Source organism: Geotrypetes seraphini, chromosome 5 (assembly GCF_902459505.1).
Source record: "Geotrypetes seraphini chromosome 5, aGeoSer1.1, whole genome shotgun sequence".
In the NCBI taxonomy this organism is placed as follows: Eukaryota; Metazoa; Chordata; class Amphibia; order Gymnophiona; family Dermophiidae; genus Geotrypetes; species Geotrypetes seraphini.
In genome coordinates this window covers 2,251,516-2,275,280 of record NC_047088.1, presented here as the reverse complement: position 1 = coordinate 2,275,280, position 23,765 = coordinate 2,251,516, and the positions used below count along the sequence as shown (strand labels likewise).

The 23,765-nt window shown below is 44.8% G+C and overlaps 1 protein-coding gene across 13 annotated transcripts in view; it reads right to left on the bottom strand.

Annotated features, from left to right (window-relative positions):
• The window catches only part of ZMYM3 (zinc finger MYM-type containing 3), a 677,821-nt gene that overhangs the window by 416,774 nt on the left and 237,282 nt on the right, over positions 1-23,765 (bottom strand). For all 13 annotated transcript variants that reach the window (XM_033945153.1, XM_033945158.1, XM_033945160.1 and 10 more), the window contains one exon: positions 15,360-15,432. In XM_033945153.1, coding sequence (XP_033801044.1) covers positions 15,360-15,432 — 73 coding nt within the window. The remainder of the gene's footprint in view (positions 1-15,359; positions 15,433-23,765) is intronic.

The following is a 23,765-nucleotide window of genomic DNA, read 5'->3' as shown; positions in this document are numbered from 1 at the left end:
GACTAGATTACGTTCTGCTACCTCGGTAGTCATCAGGCGGTCGGACAAGGGGGGTGCTATAGTTATTTGGGGACGTAGCCTGTATTTGTCTGAGGCTAATGTCCAGTTGGGACAGGGGCAACACTACCTTGCCTTAAATCAGGACCCATCTGACAAAATGTTTAGTTTGCTATTGAGCATAGTGAATAGGGGCAAACAATCAGGCTTTGTTACAACTGCTGAATACAGTTTTCTTACACACAGGTTTTTCAAGATGCCTGTTTTTTACTTGCTCCCTAAAATTCACAAAAATCTTGTGAATCCCCCTGGTAGGCGCATCGTTTCAGGGAGGGATTCTATGCTTGAGAGAGTATGCAAGTATGTTGACATCCATTTGTAGCCTTGCTTGTCGAATGTGAGATATCTTTTAAAGGATACCACCCATTTTTTGAAATTATTGGAGGAGTGGGACTATAGGGCATCAAAGATCACCTGTCTGGTGACGTTTGATGTCGCTGCCCTGTATACTTCAATCCCTCAGGATGAGGCATTTGAGATTTTACATCAAGCATTATTCCATCTCCCACGCCCTTGGTTGATTCCACCAGATTTTTTGATTGAGTTGTGTGCTTTAGCTATGAAGAAGAATTATTTTTTGTTTGAGAATCAATTCTTCATGCAACTGTCTGGGGTGGCTATGGGGGTGAATTTATTCATGGGACATTTTGAAGAACAATTTATATATCCCTCATGTTTTTTCAGAGAGATTTTGGGGTGGGCCCGCTTCATAGATGATATTTTTTGTCTGTGGAAGGGATCCCTGGAGGAAATCTCGTTCTTAGATGTGAGATTGGAGATCCTGGATGGACATTTTAATACCACCATCTTTGTGATGGATACGGATCGCAATTCCCTTCTAGAATTTAGCAGCATGCACCCGTACCCTTCTAAAACCAGTATACCTTTTGCCCAGTTTCTCTGCTATCGACTGATTTGTAGCTCCAATGCCGAATATAGGCACCAGTCAGTAACACTGATGGAGAAGTTTCTTCAGAGAGGATATCCAGAAACTATTGTGTCTAGAGCAGCTAGACGGGCTCTTTACAATCACAAGGAGGCCCTATTGGAGTAACGGAGAGAACAACCTCAAGGGGATGTGATCCCTTTTGTTTCTAAGTTTAATCAAATATTCCCTCGGGTGAAATGGGTCATGCAAACACATGTTGGGCTCCTGTGGGATCACCCCTGTTTTCAGGACACTAGGATCCTTTTTGCTTATGGAAGGAACAGGAATCTAAGTGACATCTTGAGCCCTAATATGTTATCTGCAGTGGACAAGGAGGGTGTTCAGAATGGTGAACGGGGACACCACAGTTGTGGTGGATGCTCTGTGTGCTCTCTGATGCTAAACATCACTGAATTTGTGCTTCCGGTTTCAGGACTAAGGTTTAGACTGAAGAGCAATACAACCTGCATTACAGAGGGGGTTATTTATATCATCATATAGCCCCTGTCCTTTGTTATATGTGGGACAGACCTTACGGAAATTGAGGGTCAGATTACTGGAGCACAAGTCATGTATACATACTAAGAAAGTGGAAGAACCCCTGGTGGTGCACTGACTTGAAGCCCAACATGCGTTTAGTTCACTGCAGTGTGTGGTGATTGATCATCTCCCCTGCTTTGTGAGACGTGGTGACTGGAGACGTCAGCTACGTCAGAGGGAACAAAGATGAATCTACAATCTACAAACCGTCCACCCAGCTGGGCTGAATGCCCGAATTGAGTGGGCGGCGTTCTTTGGTTGAAGCTGGCTGGGGATTGGTCTGACTGAAAGGGGAGGAGTCTGTACTCCATTTTGAAGACACTGGTTGCTGGAGAATCCCATGCCTCAACTTCTATGTGTGTCGATGTGAGCAGTTGGAGCACTTGGAGAGCCTCTACAGTTGCTGGTGGAGTAGGCTGGAATCATTCCCCTGATGTAGCTCAGCGAAATGGAGGTTTCCCCATCAGGAAAGAGTGGCTGCAGGGCCAGGCAGACTTGCACTTTTTGGATGCATGGAAGACAGCCTGGACACCGTCTGCAGCTAAGTGTTTGTTTGTTTTTTCCTGCTTACCATTGACTGTGTTTGAGACTCATATATGTGCTGCTTGCTTTACTCACATTTTTTGTAGTTTTGTTATTTGGCGTGCTAGATTTTTTTTTTTTTTTTTTTTTTGAGGTGGTTCCTACAAGGGCTACTATAGTTTTTCTCACTGCTGAGTGAATTGATACATTTTGGACCTTGCTTAATGGCTGTTTATAGTTGGAGTTTTTTTGCCATATGAAGATGAACTGAGGCTTTTTCTCCACTTTTTTTCCTTTTTTTTGTTGTTTGTGTGTTATGTGAATGGGCGGGTCTTTGTATGAGTGCAGTGGGTAGACCTGGTAGTGTCTAGGTAGGTCCCTCCTAGGGTTTCCAATACGGCATAATTAATTAGTTTTAGGACAGTAGTATAACCCTATCTTTATAGTCCTTCCCTTCACACATGGAATTTCTATCCATAAGGATTCCACACTGCTAGCTAAGTCATCAGAATGTTTATTTGATTTGATTCAATTCCCTCTTTAACATCCCAATTTGATCTACTCTATCCTTGCGATATAATTTGTACCCAGGTATCACAGTGTCCCATTGATTGTCCTCCTTCCACCAGGTCTCCGATATGCCTATTATATCTATCTCATTATTCAGTGCTATATACTCTAATTCTCCTATTTTATTTTTTAGGTTTCTAGCATTTGTATACAGGAGGGAGCTGTGTTTTTTCCTTGCAACTACAGGCTGCTGAGAAGACAGGGAAAATTTGAGTCTTTTACTCTGCCTTCCTCTTAAACCCTCCTGGCTTTCTTTCACCATTATTGGAACCTCTCTACTGGAACACCCTAAATATCCTGTTTCAATAGTATCTTCCAAAGATACCTCACCCCTCCGAAATCCAAATGTTTGGTCACCTAGTCAAGAAATCAATCAGATTCATCCGACAAGATATGCCTCTCATAAAACCATGCTGGCTCGGGACCTGCATTCCATTCACTAGAAATCTCAGTATCCTCCGCCTAAGGAGCATTTCCCATTAGTTTATTCACTACCAATGTCAGCCTGTAATTCCCAACCTCTTTACTTCCGTTCTTGTGCAGAGGTTTGTTTATTGTGAGTTTCTATACTGTTACTAATGACTGGGGAGTCCACCCTTTTCCAGTCCTTTGGGACCACACCAGACTATAAAAGAAACATTGAAAAGATGAGACAACGAAGCTGCCAGAACCTCTCCGAGTTGAGTACCCTCAGATGTAACCCATCAGGCCCCATTGCTTTGTCTATTTTAGCTTGCTCTTCAAAAAACAATTTTCCGAGAATCTTTCCGGATCTACTATACATCTATTCCCATTTTAATTCATTTTCTGTGGTCTTATCCTCGGTCTTTCATTCATGAACACAGAACAGAAATAATTGTTAAGCAGTTTCAACCTTATCCTTATTGATTTCTGATATTTGTCCTCTTCACCCTTGAGCTCCATTATGCCATTTTGACACTTCTCATCACCTACATATCTATTAAACTTTTTGTCCCCAATTTTACCATATCAGCTACCTTTTCTACATATCCCCCGAAATTCGCGGGAGAGGGCTGTAGGGGCAACAGCAGGTGTTGAGAAAAAAAAAAAAAGATGAACAGTCCTCTACCTTTAGGACATGTCTATCGTGTTTAGCCATTTTACTGTATCCCTTATCTGACTGACTACGTGATGTCCCGGACTGCCTGAACACCCCTGATCCATAAGCAAAAGCTAGGCTGATGTCCTGTGGGAAATAAGACAGGATCTTCCTGAGGGTAAACCCCATGCTCTCCAGAGCCGGTAACATCCTGACTAAATCTTCTACCTTCAAAATGAAACCCCCATGCTACAACAATTCACTCTAAAACATTAAAAAAGAAACAGAAACAGGAACCGTGAGAACATTGCAGCAACTTCTTCCTCCCTAGCCGCTTCCAAAAATACAGCAAAAAAGTTGCTTTTCCATTGGTCGCACCAGATAGCGTGTCAAAGCAGCTCCTGATTGGTGTAGCCTGACTTTAGTTCCCGGAAGAGGCGGTCAGAAAATACTGCACATGACAGTCTGTGAATCGCAAACCGCAAATTCATGGGGGTATAAGAACATAAGCAATGCCTCTACTGGGTCAGACCTGAGGTCCATCTTGCCCAGCAGTCCGCTCTCGCGGCGGCCCAACAAGTCCTGGACCTGTGTAGTAATCCTCTATCTGTACCCCTCTATCCCCTTCTCCAGCAAGAAATTGTCCAATCCTTTCTTAAACCTCGTTACCGTACTCTGCCCTATTACGTCCTCTGGAAGCGCATTCCAAGTGTCCACCACACGTTGGGTAAAGAAGAACTTCCTAGCATTCGTTTTGAATCTGTCCTCTTTCAATTTTTCCGAATGCCCTCTTGTTCTTTTATTTTTTGAAAGTTTGAAGAATCTGTCCCTCTCCACTTTCTCTATGCCCTTCATGATCTTGTAAGTTTCTATCATATCCCCTCCAAGTCTCCTCTTCTCCAGAGAAAAGAGACCCAATTTCTCCAATCTCCCAGCGTATGAAAGGTTTTCCATACCTTTTATCAGACGTGTAGTGCTGCCCGATTCAGGAAAAAAAATTTCGATTTGATTCGATTCAGCCTATTGAATCGATTTATCGATTCGATTTGATTTTCCTACCCAATTGGGTGTTTTTTTCCAAACATCCTGGTGGGTTTATTTTATAGACTCTTCATCCCCTTTGCCCTCTCCTACCCACACTGGTCCTGTGGTGAAAACAAAATAAACAAACAAAAAGTAATTTTTCCTCTCTCTGTTAATTTCTAGCTCAAGTTTGCGGTCCAACACCAGCTCTGGAAGGATACACATTTCAAATTTGACATATTGAAATCACAAAACAGAAAATAAAATTATTTTTCCTGCCTTTTCTTGTCTGGTTGTCTTCTGCTCAGGCTCTCCTTCTTTCTTCGTGCTAACCATCCATCTTCTATCTCTGTCCTCTCCTTCTGTTTCCCTTTCCTCCCCCGGAGGTCTGGCATCTTTCTTTTTTTCATCTCCATCCCCCCACAGCTGCAGCGATGGACCCCCACCATCCCCAGATCCACCATCTCTCCTTTTCTCAACTACCCTTTCATCGAGCATCTCTCTTCTGTGTCCCTGTCCCTATTCTCCTCTCCAGTACTATCCCCCTTGTGTCCCTGTTCCTATGCTCCCTCCATGCTCAGCATCTTATCTCTCCCCATCCAGCTTCTTCTTTCTCTCTTCCTTACCTCTTGTATCCCCTTCCCCAGGTACAGGCTTTCTCCTACTATCTCTCATGCCATCCTGCACCCTCCCACCTACTTTGGAGCAGTATCTGTCCCTCTTGTACCTTTCCCCTTGTGGTCTTGCATTTCTTCTCCCTCTCTCCTTTAGTCCAGCACCTCTCCTTTGCTTTCCTCCCCCTCTTTTTGGTTTGGTCTCTCTCTTCCCTTCCCCCCCAGGTCTGGCATCTCCCCTCCCCTCTCTTACTCCTTCCTCCTCCTCCCTCTGCACAGGCCTGCCTCCCCACCGCGAAGGAACTCTTCCTCCTCTTCCCTCTGCACAGCCCTGCCTCCCTGCCATGAAGGCCTGCTCTCCGCCGTGAAGACCCTCCACGAAGACCTGCCCCCCTGCAGTGAAAGCACTCTTCAGCCTGCTCCCCGCCACAAGGACCTGCTCCCCCCGCAAAGGCCTGCCCCCCTGCCGTGAAGGCACTCTTCGGCCTGATCCCTGCCGCGAATACCTGCTCCCCCCATAAGCCTGTATCTACCCCCAGCTTCCCCGCTCTTACCTTTAGGCTAACACGGCAGCCTGCAGGCTCGTTGGTGTTATAGCAATCCCTGCAGCTGCCCGTCATCCTCAACGGCACGTTCTCTCTGCCGTGATCCTGTCCCTGACGTCAGAGCAGGGGCAGGACATAGCAGAGAGAATGTACCACTGAGGACGACGGGCAGCTGCAGGGATCGCTATAACACCAACGAGCCTGCAGGCTACCGTTAGCCTTAAGGAGGTAAGAGCGGGGAAGCTGGGGGAGGCCTTTCTGACTGACCCACCCCCCTCAAGCAGGAGCGGCAGCGGACAGCCAGCAAGAGGCAGCACTGAAGCTCCTGATTTATGAAGGCACGGGGGAAGGGTCGGTCATTGAATCGGGAGGCCAATTTTTAAAAAAACTGAATCGATTCACCCAATTCAAATCGGTGAATCGATTCGAATCGTGAATTGGGCAGCATTAGTATACTGTACTTTTGTCTATCTTCCTCTTTCTGCGACATCTTGTAATTTACAAAGACTAACCTTTTTTTCGCTCACATTTTCAGCTACTACAATTGAGAATCAAAGCAGCATTCTTTTCCTTTTACCTTTATGTACTTTCCTAACATAAAAGTTTGTTGCCTTTAGAATAGCTCCTTTCAGTTTTGCCCACTGCTTTTCTACTTTGTTTAGCTGTTCCCATCCAACTATTCCTTGAGGTATTCTCCCATCTTGACAAAGTTAGTTCTATTGAAATTTGAGTAAGTTCTCTCCTCTCTCATTCTAATATTGAAAAATTCAACATACTAAATGAAAATCAATCAGGTTTCTGCTCTGATCACAGTACCGAAACCATCATAGCCTCTCTCCTAGACAACTTACACACACTCTTTAGCCAGGGCTCCAGCGCATTGATTGTGCAACTTGACCTGAGCAGTGCTTTCGACTTAGTCAACCACAACATTCTCTTAAATTGCATTGCATCCATCGGCATCTCCGGCCAGGTCCTTAACTGGTTCCAGGGTTTCCTAAGTAACAGATCATACCGAGTTTTCAAGAATGACTCCTATTCATACAGCTGGGACAACTCCTGTGGTGTACCGCAGGGCTCCCCCCTGTCCCCCACCCTGTTCAATGTCTACCTTGCCTCCCTGGGTAATCTTCTGCATAGCCACAAACTTAAATTCTTCATTTACACCGATGACATCACAATAGTTATCCCGCTATCCAACTTCACACCAGAATTCCTCTCTTTCCTCTCAAATACGCTTAACCAGATAGAACTTTGGATGCAATCCTACAGATTGAAGCTAAACCCCGACAAAACAAAATTTTTCCTGGCTAGCCCCAAAGACAAAATCATAGACACCACAATTCAAGTAAAAGGATCGACCTTTCCCCTCGAACAAACCTTAAAAATACTAGGAGTCACACTGGACAAACACCTAACCCTGGAGAAACACACCGACACAACAGTCAGGAAATGCATATCGGTGCTCTGGAAATTACGCACCATAAAAAAATATTTCGACGACTCGTCATTCCGCCTCCTAGTGCAATCCTCCGTCCTCAGCACACTGGACTATTGTAATATCATTTACCTGAGCTCCACGAACAAAAACACCAGAAGACTCAGAATGATCCAAAACACCGCTGTTCGCCTAATATTTGGCTTGAAAAAATGGGACCATGTCACCCCTTTCTACCACAAACTTCACTGGCTACCACTTGAATCCAGAGTCCTATTTAAATTCGCCTGTTTCTGCTACAAAACAGTCTTCGGCCTAGCCCCACACTACATTAACCCACACTTCATCCTGAATCACAGAAACAAGAACTCCCGCAGAATCCAGTTATTTGCTTTCCCCTCCCTAAAATTCTGCCACTCCAATAAATTCTTCGACAAAACCCTCGCCTTCCAGGCCGCCAAGCTAAACCCATGGATAACCCAATTAATCCTCGAGGCTCCAAACTACCTCAGCTTTAAAAAACTACTCAAAACACACCTCTTCCAATGCCACGATACTTAAAGGTCCCCCCCAAAGATCCCTCAATACCCCCCCTCCCCCTCTCCCCTCACCCTCCCCCCCGACCCACCCTACCCTTTTCCCCAATGTCTTCCTCTCCGCTGTCTGCATCCCTGCTTACACCAACACCCAACTCTATGCAATTCTGTTCAATCATTACTTAACTGTTCACAACTATGCTTAATTAATGTAACGATGCATGTTCAATTATTACTTACTATACATAACAATGTTTAACTAATGTAACGATGCATGTAATTATACTCAATCAATGTAAATTTGCTCAACCAATTCATAACCGCATGTAATCCTTGTTTAACTAATGTGAACCGCCTAGAACTCACTGGGTATGGCGGTATACAAGAATAAAGTTATTATTATTATTATTATTCTGTGATCACTAGATGCTAAATGATCATCCACTGTAACCTCAGAAACTTCCCCTGCTTATAATCACTAAGTCCAGAATAGTTCTATCCCAGGTGGGTTCCATGTCCAATAACCAATTCCTAACCCTGCTGTCTCATGACTTTTTTAATTTTCTCAGCTGTCTCTCATGAGGAACTTTGACAAACACTTTCTGAAAATCTAGATACACTACATCCACAGGGCTCCCTCTCTCCCCTTCACTTTTCAATGTCTACATGGCATCACTGGGACATATGCTATCTGACTTAATCATGTATATATGCAGATGACATTACAATTATCATTCCCATAAACTCACTGACGCAAGAGACAGAACAACTCACCTCATCTGTCCTCACTAAGGTAGAACAATGGACTAAGCAATTTAAATTAAAACTGAACTCAGAAAAAAACCCAAGATTTTTTGGCAAGTCCTAATTACAAGATCATGAATACTTATTTGAGATTAAACGGGTTAGATTACCCAATTAATTCTACTATCAAAATCCTTGGAGTCATCCTGGAACGATGCTTGACTTTTGAAGATCATACTAATGCTCAAGTTAAAAAATGTTTTTTCACCCTATGGAAACTTCATACCATTAAACACTATTTTGACTTCCTCTCTTTTCGATTGCTGGTTCAATCTCTGATCTTAAGCATCTTAGATTACTACCATATTATATAATAATAATAATAATTTTATTCTTATATACCGCCAAAGCCATGAAAGTACTTGGGATCCTTTAAGAAAACCATCAAACGATTGAGAATCATTAAGAATGCTGCCGTCCGTCTCATTTATGGTCTAAAAAAATTGAATCATGTAAGCCCTGTGACAGGGAAGCTCCTGTCACAGTGAAAACTACTGCTAAAACTCCCCAACATGCAGCACAGGGTTCTGTAAAACCCGGTCTGGAGCCAGAACAGCTGGCTCAGCCCAGAGAATGCAAGAAAAGGCAGGTCCCAGCACAGCTCAAGAGCCAGATAGGGAGGGCTCTGAAAACCACTAATTTCCCCTATCACTCTTTTCCCCAAGGCAGGGAGAAACTTGACACCAATTTGGAAAGGGTTGGAGTCAGCCCACGGAGTTTGCAGGCTGGGAAGCCTCAAAGGCAAAGTCAGTTAGAGAGGAAAGGGGAGGACACAGCTGGCTCTGATTACAGAAGCCAAACGACTCACGGAGATGTCAGCTCTCCGAGGTTGCCTAAGCCCCAGCAGGGACGTGTTGCAGGAGGTCAGCTCATAAGGAGAGGCAGTACAACACCCGGGAGGTACAGTGACTGGCAGCTTAAACCCCAGAGAGAAAGGCTGGAAGATTACCCCCATGGAAATGCTGCAGGGGATTTGGCAGGCATGCAGGAAGGGGGATGGGATGTACAGCCGGGGAGGAATGTGGAAATGCTAAGCCAGAGTTCCCATGAGGGTGAATGGGAAATGTATAGTGACCCTGGTAATAGTATAAGTGAGGAGGACATGGACCTGGGAGGGTACCGTGTGTGAGGGTCCTCAGCTGATTTCATAGAGAAAGTTTTTCCAATGTTTTTTTTCACACTGAAGCCCAAAGCATTACTGCAGGTAGAGCTGAGGCAGCCCTGCCTAATTAGGTGAGAAAAGCTTGTGTGAATACAAAAGAGCTGAGATGTGGAAAGGCTGGCATGAGCCGTGCTCAGCTATAAAGCAATAAGCTGCTGTAGTTTTGAGAGACTGATAAATCCCAGAGGGTATATGAGACCGGGAGGGCACTGGACTGATGTAAAGTTTTGAGTTTGAATTATATTCCTTTTTGATCCAGAGGGGCTATCCAGTTCTTCAGTAAAGCCCTTATGACTCACCTGGACTGAGCTATAACAGAGTCTAAGAAACCAATGGTGAATATTTTTCTTTCTATTCTTAGTTGGGGACACTAATAAACTTGATACTGTTTTCTAAGAAATCCGGTATCCAGGTTTTCCTTCGTACAACCACATAAAAGGTGTTTCAAAATTCTTGCTTGTGGTCCGAGCCAGGCTTTCCCACCTACTCAGGGACCGGCCCAGCCACAGCCCGTATTAAAAAAACTTACATTGGCTGCCAGTGGAAGCAAGGGTCATTTTCAAGTTTGCCTGCCTCTGCTTCAAAACCATAACAGGATCATCCCCTATCTACCTGTCTCACCATTTTGAATTTCCAGGCATCACTTGCACACATAGTACCTACCTGTTTGCTTTTCCATCCTTAAAGGGCTGTATCTACAAGAGATTCCTTGATAGATCATTATCATTCCAAGCAGGCAAATGAAACAAATGTTTAACCAACTTCATTTCAAATGCACCTTCCTACCAATTAAAACTTATCTCTTTGATAAATTTCTCCGACCCCTCTCCTGTCTTGTTGTATTTTTGAAATGCTTCCGGATAAATTTTGACGAATCTTGACATGCTAGTGTAATTTGAATGACTTTTTTGTAACATCACTGTCTATATAAAGTCTCTTCCTCTGTAAACCACTCTGAACTGCTTGTGGTATTGCAGTATACAAAAATAAAAAGTTTTTATTATTACATCAAACTAAGGCACGCTTCCCTTGGCTAAGCCCAAGCTGATCCTGTTTCATTTAGCCAAGGGAAGTCTTGCCTCAACCAATGTGTTTCATTTCTTTGAAGGCAAGAAATATTTTGACAAATATTCTCATGAGAGACTCCTGAGAAAATTAAAGAGTCACACGATAGGAAGCAACGTATTGTGGTGGATTATAATTGGTTATTGGACAGAAAACAATGTAGCATCAATTTTTATGTAAATTCATTTCTATTAAAGAGAACTTGAACACACGCAATAAATATAATATTCCATAAGTACAGTTCTCTAAATCTTCTCAACAGGGTACTATAAAAGAGTCCAGGTACCTCATCTTTCTTCCAGACTAAAATCCCATATCCGCCCTGAACCTTCCCACCCCACCCTCCACCCTCAAGCCCATCTGCATTTAACCAGAAGTATTATATGTGGCATCAATTTTTTTTAAAGTGGTTCCAGATGTGATCTGGGAAATTATAGATTGGTGAGCCTCACACATCAGTGCTAGGCAAAAAGATACAGACTATTATAAAGGACAAAATTACTGACCACATACATTGCGTGTCCTCATAAAACTGCAAGTATTCTGTGGAGTACCACAAGTATCACCATTATCCCCAATCCTCTACAAACTTCTCATGAGCTCACTAAGCCGAATCAAATTTGACAACAATGAATGAATATTTTTATCCGCAGATGACATTCTTCTACTCATCCCAATTAATCGTGACACTAACGAAACAACTATGATAATATCAAATTGAATAGTCAAAATACAGACTTGGGCTGCATCCAACAAACTAAAACTAAATGCAGGCAAAACCAAAGTTCTATGGTTTCATAATGCTGTACATAAGAACATAAGAAGTTGCCTCCGCTGAGGCAGACCAGAGGTCCATCTCGCCCAGCGGTCCGCTCCCGCGGCGGCCCATCAGGCCCATTGCCTAAGCAGTGGTCCTTGACTATTTCTATAACCTATCTCTACTCCTATCCCTACATCCTATGTCAACTCTTATCTGTACCCCTCAATCCCTTTGTCCTCTAGGTACCTATCCAAACCTTCTTTAAAGCCCTGTAACGTGCTCCTGCTAATCACAGCCTCCGGAAGCGCGTTCCATGTATCCACCACCCTCTGGGTGAAAAAGTACTTCCTAGCGTTTGTTCTAAACCTGTCCCCTTTCAATTTCTCCGAGTGCCCCCTTGTACTTGTGGTTCCCCATAATTTGAAAAATCTGTCCCTGTCTACTTTTTCTATGCCCTTCAGGATCTTGAAGGTTTCTATCATGTCTCCTCTAAGTCTCCGCTTCTCCAGGGAGAACAGCCCCAACATTTTCAGTTTGTCAGTATATGAGAGATTTTCCATCCCCTTTATCAGCTTAGTTGCTCTTCTTTGGACTCCCTCAAGTACTGCCATGTCCTTCTTGAGGTATGGCGACCTGTACTGGACACAGTACTCCAGATGCGGGCGCACCATTGCGCGATACAGTGGCAGGATGACTTCCTTCGTCCTGGTCGTCATGCCCTTCTTAATGATACCTAGCATTTTGTTTGCTTTCCTTGAGGCTTTGGCGCATTGTGCCGACACCTTCAATGTTGTGTCTACCATCACTCCCAGGTCTCTTTCAAGGTTACTTACCCCTAGCAGTGATCCCCCCCATTTTGTAAGTAAACATAGGGTTCTTTTTCCCTACATGCATGACCTTGCATTTCCCTATGTTAAAGCTCATTTGCCACTTTTTGGCCCACTCTTCCAGTGTCGTCAGATCCTTTTGAAGATCTTTGCAGTCTTCCGTGGTTTTAACCCTGCTGTAGAGTTTGGTGTCATTCGCAAATTTAATGACCTCACATTTTGTTCCCGCCTCCAGGTCGTTAATAAATATATTGAACAGGAGCGGTCCCAGCACCGATCCCTGCGGCACTCCGCTCGTGACCCATTGCCAGTCTGAGTAATGTCCCTTTACTCCAACCCTCTGTTTCCATTGTAACTCTAATCTCAGGATCTACACTGGCTATCAATAAGATGTTCAAGGTCTTTGGAGTTATACTCAATTCTACCCTATCGTATGAATTTCAAGTATCCAACTTAAGGAAGAAAACCTTCTACAATATGAACAGATCAAGATTAATCAGACCCTTTTTTCAAGAACACCACTTTGCTTTACTAACACAAATGCTTATACTGAAACAGTTGGATTACTGCAACTCCCTCTTGAACAAACTACAGATGATACAAAACATGGTGATCCGACTAATTCAAACTCAAAAAATTAGACTCTCTCGCCTTACTACAAGAACTTACACTAGCTACCAGTCAAAACTCGTATAACCTTCAAACTATCTACTATAATAAAACGCTAAGCGCGCATGTGCACTCCTACCTGCGTGTTCTGTGATCCGTATGTCCGTGGCAGGTAGGAGTGCGCATGCGCGTCTAGGGTTCTGTTTTCCCATAATGCAGTTAGTCGTCGTCACCCCCCCCCCCCCCGCCGCACCTGAACCCCCGTTGACCCTCCAACTCGACCGTCCCACTGCGAGACGACCACACACTTCCGGCCTCCAGCAGTGTCCACAGCACTCCAAACACGCTGCCTTGCGGCCCTCCACTGCACACAGCAGAGAAAATCAGGGCAGAAGGCCACGAAGCAGCGCACTCAGAGCGCTGCCGGAGCCGGGAGACCCGTCGGTCGACTCTCAACGGGAGGGTCAGTGGGGTCGGCTGCACGGCGGCGGTAGTGGCGGGGGGGGGGGGGGGGAGATGGAAGCATGCTTCTCAGGGGTTATACTGCAAAGGGGGTTGGGAGGCAGGCAGGCTGGCTTTGGAGGGTGGGGGTGGGACAAGTCTGGAAGGCAGTGAGGGGGGAACTAGGAAGGAGGCACTGGGGGGCACTAAGGATATAGAAAGGGGCACTGAGGGCACTAAGGACAGGGAAAGGAGGCACTGGGGGCACTAAGGACACAGGACGGAGACAAAGGGGCACTAAGGATGGAGGCACTGAGGGTAATAAGGACATTGGAAGCAGGCACTGGGGGCACTATGGACACAGGACAGAGGCACTGGGGCCACTAAGGACATAGGAAGGGGTACTAAGGATATGGGAAGGAGGCACTAAGGACATAGGAAGGGGCACTAAGGACATAGGAAGGGGCACTAAGGACATAGGAAGGGGCACTGAGGGCACTAAAGACATAGGAAGGGGCACTAAGGACATAGGAAGGAGGCACTGAGGGCACTAAGGACATAGGAGGCACTGAGGGCACTAAGTACATAGGAAGGCGGAACTGGGGGCACTAAGGACATAGGATGGGACACTATGGACATAGGAAGGGGGCCAAGGAGAGACAGGCAGGCATGGCGCAACAGAGAAATACAGGCAGGCAGGGAGCCCGGGAGACAGAAAGACAGCCGAAAGCGTCCAAGAAGAGAGAGAGACAAAGAAAAAAAACAAACAGACAGCCATTTACTCTAGCACCCATTAATGTAACGGGCTTAAACACTAGTTCTGTATGTTTCAAATTCTATATGCAAAAACAGCAGAGCTGCTAATAAACTTATTCATCAATTCCTGGCCAATGTCAACCAGAAAACTGAAATTGTTTCAACTATTCATCCCATCTCCCAAAGGAATTAAATACAGTATTTCCCCATGTATAGACCGCAGCCTATACATGGGTTTTATAATCCCCTGCACTGGATGCGGCTTTCTTATATGGGGTGGCCTATCTAAAGACATTGTAGATAAGCCACCCCATTGGAAGATCAGCCACGGAGTCCCCCGTACCTGCAGCTCCCTCCTGGACGGCTACTGGCTGGCTCATCACGGCCAGCGGTGCAGGGCAGGAGCATTCTTTTCAGCATCCACCCGGTCCCGCACTGCTTCCTCATTGCCTGCGCCAGTTCTCGTGGGACTTGCGAAAATTAACGCAGGCATTGAGGAAGCAGTGCAGCGCTGGCTGGATGCAGAAAAGAATGCTCCTGTCCTGCACTGCTGGCTGCGACTAGGCAGGAGGTAGCCGGCAAAGGTATTTACCGGGGAGGAGGAATGTACAGGCCGCCCCAGCCGCCCCATTGTATAGGCCGTTTTAGGTTTTAAAACGCTTAGATAAGCCACGGCTAATAACATGGGGCGGCTTATCTAAGCGTTTTAAAACCTAAATCTACATTTCCTATACATGGGGAAATACGGTAAACGCATATTTGACTCATTTTTCACTTATCTTGGCACCAAGGCTTGAACAACCTCCCGACTGACGTTAGGATGGAAACATTCTACAATAGATTCCGGAAAAAAAATCAAAACCTCTATTTGAGAGAATACACACTATAGAAAACTAATTCAATATACCTAATATCACTAAATCCCTTACTTAACTCAAGAGTTAAACCAATTATACCAGAACCTCAATTCCTCACCTACAGGTGAACTGGGTCAAAGTGTACATTATAAGAAATCTCATATTTCAAATCTTAATTTTTCATTATTAAATGGAAAGCCAGTACAGAAGAAAGTTAACAGTACAAAGCCTTTATGTTGACTTACTGGTTTCCGAGGGACCAACAGAGTCAGCTTTAACAGCCTCAGTTCTCCTGACTCGCTCACTCCTCTTGTATTCCTGGCAGGGACACCAACAATATGATCAAACATGATGTGAGAAATGCAGACAGAATCAAACAATGCATACAAATACAAGATAAGAAAAGGGGCAGAAGTTGCACAGCTTGCCAAGAATGAACTGGGAAAAGTGCTGATCTGCATGATTAGTCTAAGACTTTAAAGAAGGAATCTGTTATGTAAATCCAGTTTCATGGGGATTACAACTGGAGCTTCCCAGCAACAAGAAAACAAAGTTACTTACCTGTAGCAGGTGTTCTTGGAGGAGATCAGAACATAAATCCTCACTCTTGGGTGAGCATCACTGACAGAAGCCTACTCCAGCAGCTTTTGAGCAGGGACACCACACATGCATGACTCTTCCCAAAGGACATTCTCAGTCCATTATAAGCTTAGAGGCAAACAATTCCTTGGGGAACGGGAGGGTTGTAAGGATTTAAGTCCTGCCTTCCTTTGAAAGCACCTGCTACAGGTTAGTAACTGTTTCCTCCGAAGTCAAGCAGGACAATAAAATCCTCACTCATGGAGTTTCTACTTACAAGCTGCCTTCAAAAGAAGAAAAAAAAACAAAAAAAAAAAGGAAAACAATGCAACAATTGGCATTGCTACAGACACCTGGGTATCTGGACAGCAACAAACCATATTTTATATACCGGTATATATTTTTTAAAGAAGGCAGCCTAGACCCAAAAGTAGGGCCTAGAGGAATTGAGTTAGATTTTAAACACCAACAGATTCTGGAGGACTGTCTGACCAAACTTACTACTGTGTTAGTAATCTCGCTCTAGGCAATAATGAGATGCGAACATGTTGCAGCTATACAAATCGCCTCTATAGAAGCTGATCTCAAGTAGATTACTGACAAAGCCATATCTCTGATACTGAAAGCTATGACGTGACCTTCTACAATTAGTCCAGCCTGGACATAAGTGAAAGAAATACAGTCTGCTAGCCAATTGGAAAGTATGTGTTTGTCACTGGCATCCCCCCTCCTATTTGGATCAAAATAAATAGCTGGGTGGACTTTCTATGGGTGTTAGTCTGCTCCAGACAGAAGACTAAGAGACAGACATGGGGGAAGACACTGTTTGCCCTGGATCGGAGGATTTGGATTTTTTCCAGGTACTTGTGACTTAGATTGGCCTCCGTGAAGATAGAATATTGAGCTAGATGGACCATTGGTCTGGCCCAGTAAGGCTATTCTTATGTTCTTATTTTCAAAACTTACTGAGCCTTTAATGATGGTCGCAAAACTGGTTCCAGCCGGTTTAGCGTGGCAGTATTTTACTGCGCTATTATCAGAACGGCTCACCATAGTCTTTTCCGAGCTTCCTATCAGCCTACGACTCTGCCATGCAAATGTATCACAATGAGGTCATTACTATTAAAATGGTAGTAAAATGGGTTCAATATTTAAACGAGCACTCTGGACAATTCTCTATCATCACCCGGTGATTCTCCAAGCGAGGTGCTGGTATTTAACAATCAAAAATTACCAACTGCTCTGGGGGTGCTGGTACTGTGAAAAGTGCGTCTCAGCTATGTGTTTCTGGCTATGATGTTTTTTTTAAATCCACACTATATTCACATAAATTCTAGTAATATAGTATGGAATAAAAAATCTATTAGAGGCGGATATTAAAGACTTGTCTTATATGTGCTTGTTGAAAGCTAATGATTGCACCTCTCCTCCCCCTCATTCAGTAGCACTGGCACAACTATGACTGACACAACGACATAGCGTTGTTGATAGTTCTCCATCCCTTCTATCACATGCGCACATTAACACCTCTTTCCGTGGACTATTCTGCGCATGTGCCGATCGCTATCACCAGTGACTGATTTTATATAAATTTGGCAATCCTCCATGAACCTCATTTGCATGTGCAATTCTTCAAGAATGACTTGTCTTTTTGAAATCATTAGATTTACGGTCCTTCGGATTTTACTGCAAATAATAGAGAATCCAGCCTGGAGTCCCTTTCTGTTCAAAGTATGTAGTGTGCTTTCACCTTTCTCGGTAAGAGGTTCTAGAAATATAATAGCCATACTGGGCCAGACAAAAGGTCCACAGTGGCCAAGCCAGGTCAGAAACCCAAACAGTAGCAACATTACATGCTACTGAAGAGGTTATAAGAATCAGTTAAGATGGAACCATTCTTCCGCAAAATAAAATTAGTGCAAGGTGGATCTTTTACTAGGGCCTGGAGCTCATAGGTGCTAAGAAACCACCTCCAAAAACAGTGTCTGATCAGAAACTTCAAAGGGCCAGTATCAAGGGGGAAGTTTCAATGGTGGCTACTGTTTGGATTTCTTCCAGGTACTTGTGACCTGGACTGGTCATAGAAACATAGAAATAGACGGCAGATAAGGGCCCACGGCCCATCTAGTCTGCCCACCTTAATGTCCCTCCCCTACCTTTGCCCTGTGAATAGATCCCATGTGCCGATCCCATTTGGCCTTAAAATCAGGCACGCTGCTGGCCTCAATCACCTGTAGTGGAAGACTATTCCAGCGATCAACCACTCTTTCAGTGAAAAAGAATTTCCTGGTGTCACCTCGTAGTTTCCCGCCCCTGATTTTCAACGGATGCCCTCTTGTTGTCGTGGGACCCTTGAAAAAGAAGATATCTTCCTCCGCCTCGATGCGGCCCGTAAGATACTTGAACGTCTCGATCATGTCCCCCCTCTCTCTGCGCTCCTCGAGCGAGTATAGCTGTAATTTGTCAAGCCGTTTTTCATATGGTAGATCCTTGAGTCCCGAGACCATCCGGGTGGCCATTCTTTGCACCGACTCCAGTCTCAGCACATCCTTGCGATAATGCGGCCTCCAGAATTGCACACAGTATTCCAGGTGGGGCCTCACCATGGATCTATACAATGGCATAATGACTTCCGCCTTACGACTGACGAAACCCCTTCGTATGCAGCCCATGATTTGTCTTGCCTTGGACGAAGCCTGCTCCACTTGATTGGCAGACTTCATGTCCTCACTGACGATTACCCCCAAGTCTCGTTCTGCTACCGTTTTTGCTAGGATCTCGCCATTAAGGGTATAAGACTTGCATGGATTCTGGCTGCCCAGGTGCATAACTTTGCATTTTTTGGCATTGAAGTTTAGTTGCCATGTCCTAGACCATCGCTCCAGTAGGAGTAGGTCGTGCATCATGTTGTCGGGCACTGAATCTTCGTCTGTTGTGCATTTGCCCACTACATTACTCAGTTTGGCGTCATCGGCGAATAATGTTATTTTACCTCGAAGCCCTTCTGCCAAGTCTCTTATAAAGATGTTGAATAGGATTGGGCCCAAGACTGAGCCCTGTGGTACTCCACTAATCACCTCCGTCATTTTGGAGGGGGTGCCGTTCACCACCACCCTTTGGAGCCTACCTCCAAGCCAGCTCCCAACCCATTTCGTCAATGTGTTACCTAATCCTATAGAACTCATCTGGAACACTGCTGGAAACAGAAAACTGGGCCAGAGGGATCATTAGTCTGACCCCTCAGTATGGCTAGTCTTATGTTCTTAAGTCCCACATCAAACAAGCAACTATGGGCTGTACTAAGATACATGATAACCTCCAATAGTATTTAAGCTGACCCCCTAATAGACATGGTGTTGAGATCCCACCGCTCCCTGCCTGAGAGATGCATGATGTATTCAAGCAGGTTTTTTTTTCTCAATAAATGTTTATTGAAAGTTTTTGTTTGTTTCTATCATTAACAGAGAATAAAGCACAAAGAACAACAATCTTCCCCCCAAAAATCAAAAATAGATAAATAACACAAAGAGGGTCTCTCACTGATGACTGCCACAATATGAACCACAAGAAATAGCATCATGATACATCCAATCTCCCTCCAGATCCCACCTCCCTCCCCATCCAACTTCCCAAATCAAAACCATGTTGATAAAAAGGCCCAACATCAGGGATTCAGACCCCTAATAAACATAAAACTTCCCAACCATTCCATGCTCCCATACCAACAATCAACCATTGAGTTTCCTGAAAAGCAATGCCAAATCTTTTCATGTAGTTCATAATGTCCCTTCCTCTTGGCAGCCACACATTCAAATGTGGAGTAAGTGCCTTACACGAGCAGTCCATTCCATTTCAAAAGGTACCACTACAGTTCTTCAATGAGATGCAAACAGACATTTAACCGCTGACAGTCCCAAGCGAAGCAGGCAACTTTGCCACCTCAGAGGCCTGTCATTCGATAATCCCAATAAGCAGGTTTGAGGTCTGCAGCACTGGGCTACCAAGCCAATTTGTCAAGCACCTTAGTATGTACCTCTTTGCACATTATCCCTCATTGGTCTTCAGTAAAGGGGCAACCCAAATCATCTTCCTATTTTTTCCTAAAAGAACAGGGTGGTTTCTCCCAGCCCCTCAAGTAAGAATATAACACAGAAATTGGTCTGGTAACCTCTCTCTTCTTGCATCCTGTAATTCGCTGATTATCCAGCCTTCTTTGAATGTGAACCACCTAGAAGTCTTTCGACTATGGCGATATAGAAGAATAAAGTTATTATTATTATTACCCAGCAAGGACCATAAATTTTCCAAATATTCACTAGACACCAGGAAGATGTCATCCAGCTCCAAGTCTGAATATAATGACGAAGCTGCATATATGGTACAAAATCACCAGGCGGAAGCAAATATCTATCTTGAAGGGTAACAAAAGGAATCATCCCAGTCCCCTGTAATATATCCCTAAAAACCCGTATTCCCAGTGTTTCCCACCTTGTAAACACTCCAGTAGTTCTCCCCACTCCAGTAGTTCTCCCCACTGGGGTTTCCTCTAAAAGCTGTCAAAGTGGATGTCCGGCTCTCCCTACCTCATTTACGCTGAAGGATGCCCAACATCACAATCAGATGTCTAACAAATTGATTCCGTACCAGTCTCATAAGAACATAAGAATTGCCGCTTCTGGGTCAGATCAGTGGTCCATCGTGCCCAGCAGTCCGCTCACGCAGCCCTCCCCCCTGTTCAAAGACCAGCGCCCTAACTGAGACTAGCCCTATCTGCGTACGTTCTGGTTCAGCAGGAACTTGTCTAACTTTGTCTTGAAGCCCTTGAGGGCATTTTCCCCTATGACAGACTCCGGAAGAGCATTCCAGTTTTCTACCACTCTCTGGGTGAAGAAGAACTTCCTTACATTCCTACGGAATCTATCCCCTTTCATCTTTAGAGAGTGCCCTCTCATTATCCCTACCTTGGAGAGAGTGAAAAACCTGTCCTTATCTACTAAGTCTATCCCCTTCAGTACCTAGAATGTTTTGATCATCTCCCCTCTCAATCTCCTCTGTTCGAGGAGGAAGAGGCCCAGTTTCTCTAATCATTTGCTGTACGGAAGGCTCCTCCAACCCCTTAACCATCTTAGTCGTTCTTTTCTGGACCCTTTCGAGTAGTACCGTGTCCCTTTTCATGTACAGCGACCAGTGCTGTACATAGTACTCCAGGTGAGAGCACACCATGGCACGGTACAGCGGCATGATAACCTTCAATCTGTTCATGATCCCCTTCTTTATCATTCCTAGCATTCTGTTCGCCCTGTTCGCCGCCGCCACCGCACATTGCATGGACGGCTTCATCGACTTGTCAATTAGAACTCTCAAATCCCTTTTCTGGGAGATCTCTCCAAGTACCACCCCGGACATCCTGTATTCGTGCATGAGACTTTTGTTACCCACATGCATTACTTTACACTTATCCATGTTGAACCTCATCTGCCATTTTGATGCCCATTCCTCGAGCCTGATTATGTCATGTTGTAGATCTTCGGAATCCCCCTGCGTCTTCACTACTCTGAATAACTTCATATCGTCTGCAAATTTAATCACCTCACTCATCATACCTATATCCAGATAGTTTATAAAGATTTTGAAGAGCACGGGTCCAAGCACCGAGCCCTGCGGCACACCACTAGTGACGCTCTTCCAGTCCGAGTATTGTCCATTTACCCCTACTCTCTGTTTCCTATGCTCCAGCCAGTTTTTTATCCACGTGAGTATTTCACCCTCGATTCCATGGCTTGCAATTTTCAGAAGCAGTCGTTCATGTGGCTTCGTCCAAGACAAATCATGGGCTGCATACGAAGGGGTTTCGTCAGTCGTAAGGCGGAAGTCATTATGCCATTGTATAGATCCATGGTGAGGCCTCACCTGGAATACTGTGTGCAATTCTGGAGGCCGCATTATCGCAAGGATGTGCTGAGACTGGAGTCGGTGCAAAGAATGGCCACCCGGATGGTCTCGGGACTCAAGGATCTTCCATACGAAGAACGGCTTGACAAATTACAGCTATACTCGCTCGAGGAGCGCAGAGAGAGGGGAGACATGATCGAGACGTTCAAGTATCTTATGGGCCGCATCGAGGCGGAGGAAGATATCTTCATTTTCAAGGGTCCCACGACAACAAGAGGACATCCGTGGAAAATCAGGGGCGGGAAACTACGAGGTGACACCAGGAAATTCTTTTTCACTGAAAGAGTGGTTGATCGCTGGAATAGTCTTCCACTACAGGTGATTGAGGCCAGCAGCATGCCTGATTTTAAGGCCAAATGGGATCGGCACATGGGATCTATTCACAGGGCAAAGGTAGGGGAGGGACATTAGGGTGGGCAGACTAGATGGGCCGTAGCCCTTATCTGCCGTCTATTTCTATGTTTCTATAACCTTGTCGAACGCCTTCTGAAAATCCAGATATACGTCGTCGACTTGGTCACCCTTGTCTATCTGCCTGTTTACTCCCTAAAAGAAGTGCAGCAAGTTTGTCAAACAAGATCTGCCTTTGCTGAAACCGTGCTGGCTGGTCCTCATCAGACCGTGTCCGTCAAGGTGATCAAAGATGCGGTCCTTTATCAGCGACTCTACCATCTTTCCCGGTGCCGAGGTCAGACTCACTGGTCTGTAGTTTCCCGGGTCTCCCCTCAAACATTTTTTGAAGATCAGCATAACATTCGCTACCTTCCAGTCTTCCAGAATCTTTCCAATTTTGATCGACAGATTGGTTATTAGTTGAAGTAGTTCAGCTATGGTCCCTTTCAATTCCTTGATGACCCTCGGATGGATGCCATCCGGTCCCAGAGATTTATCGCTCTTAAGCCTATCAATCTGCCTGCATACCTCTTCTAGACTGATCGTTAACCCTGTCAGCTTCCCATTTTCACTTCCAGCATATAGCCTGATGGGTTCCGGTATGCTGTGTATATCTTCTTTGGTAAATACAGACGCAAAAAACGTGTTCAGTCTATCGGCGATTGCTTTGTCCTCCTTTAGCGCTCCCTTTATTCCTTGGTCATCCAACGGTCCCACCACTTACTTCACGGGTCATTTCCCTTTAATATATCGAAAGAACGACTTGGAAGTTTTTCGCTTCCTTGGCTATTTTTTCCTCATAGTCTCTTTTGTCCCCTTTTACCGCCTTATGGCACCTGCGTTGATGTTTGTGCTTATTCCAGTTTTCATCCGTTTGTTATCTTTTCCATTCCTTAAACAAGGTTTTTTTGTCTCTGATAAATGTCCTCTGTAAATTCTGTAACATTCCCCTGGGGACTGGAATAGGAAGAGTTTGAAATAGAATAAGGAAGGTAGGACATTAAGAACATAAGAATAGCCTTACTGGGTCAGACCAATGGTCCATCAAGCTCAGTAGCCCATTCTCACAGTGGCCAATCCAGGTCACTAGTACCTGGCCCCAACAAGATAACCAAAGCCCCCACCACTGCTTGAGATCTTTATGCACCAGCAGGAGAATTTGGCATAATTAAACTTGTATAAATGGCTTAATGTTCAAGGTAAATTTATCCCCCCAGATACTGAATGAGTCCCAGCTGTATGAAAGGGAAAGGCCTCTTCTATCTTCCAATTGCACTCCCATAAATTCCAATTTATCCACAATAAATGTAATATGCAACGCATATTATCTCGTATCTGTTTCCTAGTGATAAACCCTGACTGGTCAACATGGATAAGCTTCAGTAGGACCTTAGCCAGCCTCAAGGCTAGGACTTTGGCTAGGATTTTAGCATCTACATTTAATAGGGATATGGGTCACATCCCTTAGGATCTTTCGCCGGCTTGAGCAATACCGTAAAGCACAGTTACTTACCGTAACAGGTGTTATCCAGGGACAGCAGGCAGATATTCTTGACTGATGGGTGACGGCACCGACGGAGCCCCGGTACGGACAATTTTAGAGTGATTGCACTCTAAGAACTTGGAAAGTTCTAGCAGGCCGCACCACGCACGCGCGAGTGCCTTCCCGCACGACAGAGGCGCGCGGTCCCCAGTTAGGATAAGCCAGCTAAGAAGCCAACCCGGAG